Source organism: Plasmodium brasilianum, chromosome 12, assembly GCF_023973825.1.
Source record: "Plasmodium brasilianum strain Bolivian I chromosome 12, whole genome shotgun sequence".
In the NCBI taxonomy this organism is placed as follows: domain Eukaryota; phylum Apicomplexa; class Aconoidasida; order Haemosporida; family Plasmodiidae; genus Plasmodium; species Plasmodium brasilianum.
The window spans coordinates 201,010-212,975 of NC_090125.1; the positions used below are offsets into that span (position 1 = coordinate 201,010).

At 18.2% G+C, this 11,966-nt stretch overlaps 1 protein-coding gene across 1 annotated transcript; it reads right to left on the reverse strand.

Annotated features, from left to right (window-relative positions):
• Nucleotides 1-7,904: 7,904 nt before the first annotated feature.
• On the reverse strand, nt 7,905-8,513 carry MKS88_004042 (uncharacterized protein; the record flags this gene model as incomplete). Its single annotated transcript, XM_067217187.1, has 2 exons — nt 7,905-8,104; nt 8,279-8,513. 2 exons carry the CDS (start codon nt 8,511-8,513, stop codon nt 7,905-7,907), a joined length of 435 nt encoding a protein of 144 aa, XP_067071641.1.
• Nucleotides 8,514-11,966: the final 3,453 nt, after the last annotated feature.

Consider the following 11,966-nt stretch of genomic DNA (forward strand, 5'->3'; position numbering starts at 1 on the left):
CTTTTATCAAAAAAGAAACGAATATATAAAATATTTATATAAAAAAAATTGATCCTGATATTTTAATAAAATATATAGGTCTATACAATTTATATGAGGATATTAACAGATTTATTTCTCAAGAAGATAAAACATCAATAAGAAATTATGAACATCCTAATAAATGTTATGAATTTTTTTATTAATCCTTGCAAGGAATGCGAAGAAAATATTATTAACGAATTTAGTGAGAAATTAAGCAATTTTAAGAAAGAATATTATGACAAAATACGCAATGTAACTGAATGTTATTGTGTACCAAAAATTTTAGCACCTAAAAACAGTTATGTACTTGTTTCCTGCTTAACAATAACTGTTGTATTACTAAAAGTTTTCATCTTATTTTTCTTACATAAGGTAAAAAAAAATTATACTTTATAATGTTATTACTGTATTATATTTCATGTCATATATTTTAGAAAAAAATTACTAGCAAAAAACTATCATATTTTTAAGAATACATATATAATCATTTTATACAGTTAACTCCAATAAAGTCGTGATTATATAGTCGTTTAAAATGAAAAATAATAATTGAACATGAAGATGTTGAAAATAATAACCAGAGAATATATAAAAAACATCCATGAATAAGTTTATATATATTAAAAAGAAAGCTTTCATACCATAGGATATATTGCTCATGCAGACCACTAATGCAAAAATTACACTTTATAATATTTTCATTGGAACACTGAATAATATGTATTATAAAAATTACTTGTACATAGAAATTAATTAATAAATATGATAAACTAAATAATAAAAACTTAACAAGTGTCGATCAAAATTATAGAATTATTGACATAAAAATTATTAGAAGAAAATTATACCGTAAATATAATGCTCCTATAATAGTAAATAGAACAAAATAAACTTATTCATAATATTATCTATGGAATACTCAATAAATAATTTTTAAGAATAAATACATAACAATAAATTATAAGAAAAATATTTTCGTATACAATATTATTAAGTAAAGTTTATTACTTAAGAATTAAAAAAGACAAAAAAAAAAAAGAAACAAACAATACATTGAAAATATTACCAATTACATTATTATATATATAAATAAGAAAAATCATAAAATTATAACATTATTCAAAAAAAAAAAATTAAAAATATATTTTATATATAACTTTATTTTAAGATTTTTAATAATATTTGTTCCTTGCAAATAAATACAATTAAATATTTAACCCATTATACAACCATTTTAAAATTTTTACTTTCAACTGATAGCTACTATTTTTGTCATTGAAATAAGGTTATTTTTACATGAATATCCATATAAATTTTCCTCATGTTCTTATTTGAGTGAGCATATTCCTAAACATTACTTAATTATTCATAAATATATTCTTCTCTATCACTGTACCTAATTTTTTTTTCTCCATTAAAATTCTTTTATGTACATAACATTAAAGGGGATTAAAAATATCGATATATGATAAATGAAAAAAATATATAAAATTATTGTATAATTATAAATATTTCACGAAAGTGCATTATGATGGTAACTAATAGTAATTGTATCACTTTATTTCATTTTGACTCTATGAAATAGAAAAAATACAAATATTTCCATGAGTGTAATATAAAGTAACACAATTCTATGAAAAGAATTAATAAAATTAAAAAGAAATTTTTCTTTTCCACAGGTTTCTAGTAGAATTATACCTTTTCGTTTCCATAGTATTCATTATATATACATTCAGATGAAAATAAAATTTTTTGAAATTTAGTATCGCTTTTTACATTATGTAAACTTTTCATGTGCCTCTACATTTTGTCATTTAGTTACTTCAGAATATTCACTCATTTTAATTATTGCATATCATTTTGTATATCCTTTAATATTACAGTATATCTAGATTTTAGATATAAATTTATATATAAAATTTATAGTATTATACTTATTATCATGTTCAATAGAATAAAAAAAAAAATCCTTATTATAAAAATTATTCCATATTGATGATTCATGAGCATTTTCATATAATTAGAATAAATTCATGGGCTTCTGTAATGAAGAGGTACTAATGTTTATTTTTCTTACCCATTCATAGTTAACATAAATTTATGTAATAAAAAAGTGCTTAGTGTATTATTCATACTTCTAATAAATATAAAGACACTACTTAATTTTTTGTAATTTTCTAAATTTTGTTCTTAATTTTACCGTATTATATATATGTGCATATATGTTTTACTTTACAAATTTTACTACATAAATAAATACCATATATAAAATTAAAAATTCAAAATGAAAAAAGTTAAAATAAAATTTCAATTACAATATGCATTGTGTTTTATAGAAAATGAATATATACAAGAGCCCTAAACATATTTATTATTTCTAGTTAAATGTGCGCTATGGAATATTAAATTAGTTCTAGTATAAAAAGTAAGTTTTATTTATAATACGTTGCAATATAAAATAAATATATATAAAATTAAATAATTTATAAGAATATTAAAATATTTAATAATAAGAAAATATCAAAAGCAGAATTAATATATTTATGTCATTTCTTTATAATGTATATTTAAATGACTCTTATAGAATCCAAAGAATAGCATATTTTAAGTAAATAAAATGTTAAATATACATAGTTCTATTTTACATACAGGTAATTATATTCCTAAAAATTTTAAATGGACCATATAATTCATTTTAAAATCACTTTCTTTATTATATATTTATATTATAATATTTTAAAAATACAATAATTTAAAAATATATTTAAAAAAATTTTGTATTAAATATATATGGTGATATATTTATCATAATATCATCCATAAAAAAAAAGAATTATATTTTCTTTTTAAAAGAACCAAAAGAAAAAAAATACTTTTAGTTTTATAAAATACGAAAAAAGGTATGTACAATTAATTTAAATATATAACAAATTTCTTTCGCTTAGGTCACTAAATTATCAATCTGGACTAAAAAAAGTAAATCAAACGGAAATAAATTCTGCATACATTATAATGATAAAAACAAGAAATTTTCTATTAATTTAAGTAAATAATATTAAATGAACTCTTATGGAAAATTTATTCAATATACATATATTTCATATATGCATATATATTATAACAAAATATTACGTTCATACAATTACAAAAAATGCAAAATTAAAAAATAAAATAGTAAAAATAAGTATTAATAATTCATATTTTATACTTAATATTAAAATAATTATATATATATGTGATTTTACAATAATTTAGTAATTATATGTGCATGCCATGGATATATATAACATTTTAATATACTACATAACTTCTTATTTCATATTAATTTTTTTTTTTCCAAAAGGATTAACAACTTTATAGCAAATTTTACGATTTTTTGCCTTTGATTTTTCAAATTTTTCAACTTTGATGAACGTATACATAAAAGCTAATATAGATAAGAAAATCACGGATATTAAAATTGCTGAAATTATTAATAATAGTAAATAATATAATGAAATATAATCCGTTGGACGTTCTGTAGATAATTCTAATACATAAAAGCTTATTAGGCATACTATTCCTACCAGAAAAACCAAAACGAATGGAATAACTTCTAAATAAACCTATTTATGTATCATTCCTTTTGCAGCCTTTTTTTCAATTTTATTGTTATTCTTCGTTTTACCTATGCAAACTAATTCATTGAATATTTTTTTTTCAAGAAATGAATCCATTTTATTAAGCAAAATAAATTTTTTTCCGATTAATAATATATTTCTTTCCTCTTCTTTTAATAAAATTTCTTTTATTATTTTTCTTCGTGATTTAAGATCATTGACATTTTTAGATATATCTTTCTTTTTATCCATTAATTCAGTGTTACCTTCGTCAAACGATGTATTTCTCGTTGATTCTATGTCCAATGAACACTCTGATAGATGTCTATTATTTGTTAAACCCTAGTAGGTATCTAGATTATGCTTTTTATCCAAAGAATTACCACATTTACACAAAAAAAGAGAAGGTAAACATTTATTATTTACAAGTATATGTATTTCTATACTTGAAAATGTAATTCCTAAAAGTAAACAGTGACACCAAAATAAATAGGAAATATTATTATAATACCATATTATTGTTGTAATAGAATACCTAAATTAAAAAGTTAAATACAAATATTTTAATAAAAAAGAGGAACTTAAATTTTTCTTTCATTGTAAAACACTTTAATACATTTGTATATAGGATAATAAAAATATAAACTATATTTTAAAACATCATAATTATAAAATAAACATTTTATATTATTTTTGATTTTTTTATTAACATTTTAAACAGAATACATTATATGTATATAGATATAGCTCATATTAAATTTTACAATATAAGAATGACATTAAAAATGAAATAGTAAAATATATATATATATGGATTATTGTATTAAAAAAAAAATAATAAAATAAAATAATATGAAGAGAAACAATAAATAAACTAAAATCAAAGGAAAAAATTATATATCCAGTGATCATTTTTTTATTTTTTTTTTATTTTAAGGAATATACATAACATATAAAATGTACTAATATACTTTTAGAAGTCAATCACAAAATTTTACATTGCTTCCAGGTAATAAATCTAATTCTATATGTTTTTTTTTTTTTTTGTTTATATATTCCCTCTTTAGTTAAATAACATTAATTATTGTAGAAACAAAAATAATAGAAAAAGTATACAAAGTTCAGGAAAATATTTATAATTATATAAAATATAGGTCATTTTCCATATAAAAAAATACAAGTTTTTTTATAAACTGATATATATTAACAAAATAAAATTTATTCCTACAAATAATTTCGTAATTGACATATGTTTTTAAATTTACTATAATAATTAAGGTTATATTTTTTCGTAATGTTTTTGCATTATTATAATTTGTATATCTATCTAAATATAATTTTTTCTCATCTAATGTCATACATAAAAAATTACAAATTTTATATTTTATATGTTCATTTTAAAAAAATGGATAAACATATACATACAGAAATATTAATATATTGAAAAACAGAAGATAAAAATAAATTTATCATAAAAGCAAGCATGCAATTCAATAAATTCAAAAATTTTTATAGGCATATAATATTACAACAAAGCAAATATAAAATAAAGTTACAAATAATGATAATAAAAGAAATTTAGTAATATGAAAACTTTAATTTTTCTAATGCAAATATATTGAAAAAATTCAAAATATACTATGAGTTTTTAATTACATACTACTACAGAAATATATTTAAGAGAATCCTTATACAATTAATATTTCTATAATATATTATAATTTCATATAACAAGAAAATTATTTTATATACTATTATTATAACATCTAAATTATAACACAACGACTAATAATAATAAATTATTATATGTAAAAAAAAAATTTATTATAATTTAAAAAAAACACATATATTATATTTAAAGGAGTTTTTTTGAATTACGAAATTGAAAATTTAGCATAATTATATTTTTATTCCATAATATTATCTGTACGTATTTTACAACATCCATAAAAATGCTTATTTAATATCCTTTAAAATCTCTTATTTTTTACAGACATATTTTAATAATTTAAAAAAAAGTTTACTAATAAAAAAATGTTTAACTCATAAAAATTGGTAAAAAAAGCAGTTTATTAGTTATATTATTAAATAAATTACAAAAGCATAAATATTCTATTTTAAGATAGTATTTAAATTAATCTACATTCTCTAGAATGCTTCGAAATATATATATTTATTAAAAAAAAATTTATTTTACTATATATTTAATAGAAATATGTATAGATCTATTTGTTTATTTACGTCAAAAATAAAAATAGAAATTCTATTTTTTCATCAGTATATTTTATCATAAATAATTAAATATATTTATATAATTAAGTAAAAATTATTTACGTATAATAATAGAAAGATAATTATAAAAGTAATTTATTCAATATAGCAACCAAAAAATGCACAAAATTAATAATCCTTCACAAAAAAATTCTACTAAAAATTAAATAATACAAACAAATACAAAATATTTCATAGAAATAACCTGAACATTAAAGCTAGTAATATTTAATTTGCCCTTGATTAAATGTATAAAATATAAAAGTGTAATATTATTAGGTATATGAATATTTATATTCTGTGACTTCTCCTATATATAATATCACACACAATACTCATTTATCTTGAGTATGTGCTTTATAATAATTGATTATACTTCTTCCAATCAGTAATGTTACTAATGTTATATAATTATAGGACGTATAACGTTTTTGATTCCAATATATTGTTTAAAATTAAATGCTAGTATATTACACGTATTTTCACACAAAACTTTATTTTTCTTTTGTTCCATTAATAACCCTTTTAAATGGATATTTACTATAAATATATTATTTCTTCTCAACTAAGCTATTACTACTAATAGAAACATACAATTATATCACCACAAAAACATATATATCTTAATTAATCACGAAAATGACTGAAACTCCTTTTTTAATCTAGTGATTTTTTCCAATATACTTTTTCCTATTTTACTATAATACTTTATTAATATTAATTTTTTTATGATTAATCTACCACATTCAAAACGTTTTTAACGCATTAGTATAATACATAAGTTTATATACATTTAACTAATATAAGGATAACAGAAAAATAAATATATATATAAATAAATAAAGGTAAAATAATTAATGCTCCTATTATAAAATGTATAATTCAATAAACATATATAACAAAATGTAGAACAAACATATATAAAATAATCAATTTTATTCACTAAATATATATTCCTTTTCTTATATATAAATAATAATAATGGGATTCATTAAAAAACATTTAAAATAAAAATTGAAAATAATATTCTATGTTACACTATATAGTGGAACCTGCTATTAACCATAAATTGTGCAGTAAAATAATGTGTAAATATAAAAATATTTATAATTCAATAAAATTTTTTAACAGAATTAGAATATAAAAATAAATAAAAAAGTTCCTTATCATTTATCTTCTACTATATAAAATGACATAAATGTTCTATACACATTTGTTTATTAAAAAAAATATTATTATTGATTAGACAAGTTATTTTAAAATAATAAAAATATAACAAAAAAAAAAAAAAAAAAATCAATTATTATATATATTAACTAAAATTACATTATTGATCTAATTCAATAGGTTTCATTGGTTTTCTTTTTTTAATATTTAATCTTATTTCTTATAAAACACATTTATCTTTTAAATTAAAAAAAAAGTACTGTTATGAGTTTAGTTCAAATCATAATTCATTTATTATTTATATACAAAAAAAAAAAAATTAAAATAATAAAATCTATATAAAACCATATATATACATGCATTCATATCCTACATTCAAACAAAAAACATTACATGATTATTCTTAATTCAAAAGACTAATCATACATTTTTTAATTACATCAGAAAATAGTAAATAAAACTAAAATAATATAAAGTTGAGCAAACATTATTTTATTTACAATTACAAATATAAGTTGGCATATATATCAATAAAATTGCATAAACTGTGCTTTTATATACTTGTATAAAGATAGATATATTTTTCAAAAAGTTATTGCTATATACAAAAATAAATATTTATATTAAAATATTTCATTTAAATGAAAAAATATTTTAAAATAAAATGCGAATAAAAAAAAAAATTGAAAGTGTAACTTTTTACTGTTGCGGATCAAAAAACCCCGTTACCTGTAGGTCTACCTATTAAATCCATGAAATTATAGATACAATTGTTAGTTGTATAAATCAATTAGAAAACTGTAGATTTTAATCACTATAAAGTACTATTTTTAGTAAATAAGTTTATTTTGTGTAATTAAAATTACTTTTTAAATGTAATAACTTTCCATATTTTATAGTTTTTCTAAAAATATAAAAAAGCCCTACTAAAACTATAATCCATAATATGCATATTGGTGAAAATATTTTAAATAAATACGAAACACTTATCCCCTCTCTTTCAGAAGTTATAAAACGATAAAATATAGCACCTGATATTCCAACTATTAAGTGGAAGATAAATAAAGCAATGTATACAGCAACTTTTCTTTGTATACTATTTCTTAAAAACTTAAAATCAGCATTTCTACTATATCTAAGTACATTATTATAATATATTTTGTCTAACATTCTTTTATCAGAATAGTTATTTACATTATTTCATACAGAAGATTTACTTTCCCGAGCTTGTTTACAGCCTCCTGAATTATTTGATGTACATTTCTTTCGAAGTTTATTTTTTCCTTTGGTTACACTTTCACTATTAGATATATGTTTCTTTTCATATTTTCCATTATTTCGAATATTTTCTTTTTTCCATGTGACATTTAAATAATTTTTCTTTTTATTCATTGCTAGTAAACGACAAGTTCTTGTATAGAATTTTTCATCAATAATGTCTTTCTCATCCATATATTTACAAAAGGTATGCTAAAATAAAAAAAAGAAATATTCACGATTTGAAAAAAAAAATAAATTCATCCTATTAAGAAATATTAATAAAAATAAAAAAAAAACACGAAAATGGATAATAAAGATATCTTTAATTAAAATATATTATACCACATGAATATTAAAATGACATATTCATTTTAAAAAGATAAACGTAGCAATTTTAATAAAAATGAATAACTTAAATTTCCTTTTCATAATGTAAATTATTAACATTGTATTATTTCCTGTTAATAACAAATTACTAATAATAAATATTCTTTCAATGATATGAGATACTAAATTTTTTTTTCATAAAAAATTAATAACATGCATATAATAAGTATAATACATTTTACAATATAGAAAATATAAGAGAACTTTAAAATTTTATTATCTTATTTTAACCTTAATATTATTTATAAAAAACTAACATTAATTTAATAAAATAATTTAATGTATTAATAGTTATTTAAAATATCTAATTATGTTATACTGTGTAGTAAAATAACTAAATAATTATTATATTAATCCATTTCAAAATTAAATAAAAAAAATTATTATTTCTTAATACTTCAAACATTCATTTTATATAAAATATATAATGTATAAAATATATATATTACAATGTTTTGTATATTAAGAGAATAAATGCTAATTTTAATTATAATTCCTTATTAATAGTTATTTTTGATAAACATTATATTTTGGAACAAATGATTATTATTTTTAAAAAATATTCATTATCGTAACAATATAATAATAGTAATAATGAACTAAAATAAAAACATTTTTACAAATTTTGTATAATTTTAATTTTAAAACTCGTACTTTTTTTGATGTATTTTATAATTAAAAAATCAAAATTATACGATATTAATGTACTAAAAAAATATCAATTTTAAAATCAATTAAAAAAAACAGAGTTCTTATATTTGAACCTTAAATATTATAAATTATAATTTATAATTAATTTATATGGATATTTCTAAATGATAAGTTTTAAAATTAGTCTACTTTATTTATATTTTTTTTTTTTGTAATAAAATTTATACTTTTAGAAGAAATATTAATAAAATTTAAAGGAAAAAAGAAAAGAAAAAAAAAAAAAAAAGGAAGTTAAAATTGATGTAAAAATCGTGTACACAATATAAGTCATAGATATTTTGGATGAAATATATTTACCATATGAATATTATATACGCGCTATGAAATGTATATAATAAATAAACAAAATAACAAAATAATTCTGTAAAATGTTTTATTTCGTAATATTACTGCCGATAATATTTGAAAAAATAATTTTTTTTTGTTTATTCATGTACAAAAACATTATACTAAAAATATTTTTTAGAGATACAAATTAATGTACATAAAATTATATTTTGATAAAAATATCTTTAACGGCAAAATTTCGATCTCTCGAAATATTTATGTTCCTACATATTATAACAGAACAAAATGAAAAATTAAAAAATACTATGTATTTAATAAATTAAGTGGATCATCTAATATGAAAACATATAATTTTCTCTTAAAATATCATACTCCTATGAAAAGAGTTAAAACAAAAAAAAAAGTCGTACATAAGTTAAAATTATTGTATTTATATTAAATTAAGTTAGTTCTATTCTCAATCTGACATTTCTGTAATATTTAATTAGTTTCATAAGAATTTCGTATATTTTATCCATGTCATTTATTTAATCTTTGTTAATATTTCTGTGTAATAAAAATTTACCTATTTTAAACTTTATAATTATATATATATATATATATATTATAAAATAAATTATGAAAAGAAAGAGTATGTATAATAATATACTGTTATATATTAGCTTATAAATGCAAATTTTTCGTTTTAGCTATATTCCTTTTTTGTAAACAATTTTTAAAGCCTTTCTTTCTTTTATGTAATATTTTATTTTTTTAAATTATTTATTCTTATTCTAAATTAAGAAGCTATAGACAAATATTTTAATTTTCTCGTAAAATAATTAATTTTCTTCTTATACAGTATATATGTATTAGAATATAATTTTTTCCCTATATACATGCATAGCTCAATAAATTTTACATGATTTCCCTGTTATAATTTCTTTATATATAATAAAAAATATTATTGCTTAATAATAAAACAAGTAAAATATAAAATAATATTAAATTTCAATTTTCAAAATATTATTTTCATATTTTTACTATCAGCATAGTACTATACCTGCAAGAATTAATTTATTCATTTAAATATTTTATTTTTGTGGAAAGTAAAATTTTTCTCATATATTTTTTTTTATAATTTACATAGAGAAACATATACATCGCTTATACACAAAGAAAACTGTGTAACGTTCTATACTCTTATAGTTTAACACATTAATTATATGTTTTACTATTTCTAAAACGCTCTCATAATCCAGTTAGTATGTATTATCCCTTTATCTGTACCGAAGAATGCTATTAATTATATAGCAGTCCTCTTAATAGATGAGTTATGCAAAATCGCAGTAATTTTCGTATGCAGTAACAAATGATTAAAAATACGTATAGTAATAATAAAGATTATATAACTTAATGCATAAGTGAACCGTTCATGGAACGTATTAATTATCTACTTAAAGCTACTATATCTTAGTGAAAATAAGTTACAAAAAAGTTCGTAATCAAGTGTTCACTATTATCAGAAGAAACACATTCATACTCAGCTGATATTTATTTATCTCTTTATTTCCAACAAACACATTAACATATATTACCGTATTTTTATAATTTTTACTTTTTTCTAATAACATGAATTATACCAATTAAAAATGTAAATGTCTTTATACATCTCTCTACTTTAATACAATATATAATTACTGTAGCAGTAGTACTGTATTTACGAACACGTAATTTCTCGAAAACTAGCTTACATCATTTGTACCATTATACTATATTCATTAAGAACAAATATAAAAACTTTGAAATATATAGTTGAACAAAATAAACACATATTAAAAAAAGATTCCTAAAATAATCCGACACAATTATGTGAAAGCAAATGTTTTACAACACTTCATAATGTACCAAATTCTAATTTAAAAATTTTCATTAATACATGTATTTCGTCATATATAATGGAGCCTTGAACAAATTAATTCAAATTTATTTTGAAAAAATACAAAACAAAAATATTAAAATAAGATTTTTAAGTGATAAAATTACAAATATATTATTATGCAAATATAGCTAATTCACATAATACTATAGAAAAATCGTATAAAAATATGCTATAAAACATGTTTATGTAGATAAGAAAATATAATATGAAGTTAAGGGGTAATTATTTTATGGAAATTTATTATTTATAAAAAAAAGATAACGCAAATATACAGATAAGTTAATATTAATTACACAAACAACATCGATATTATTACTCAAGTTTAACATAGGATACGT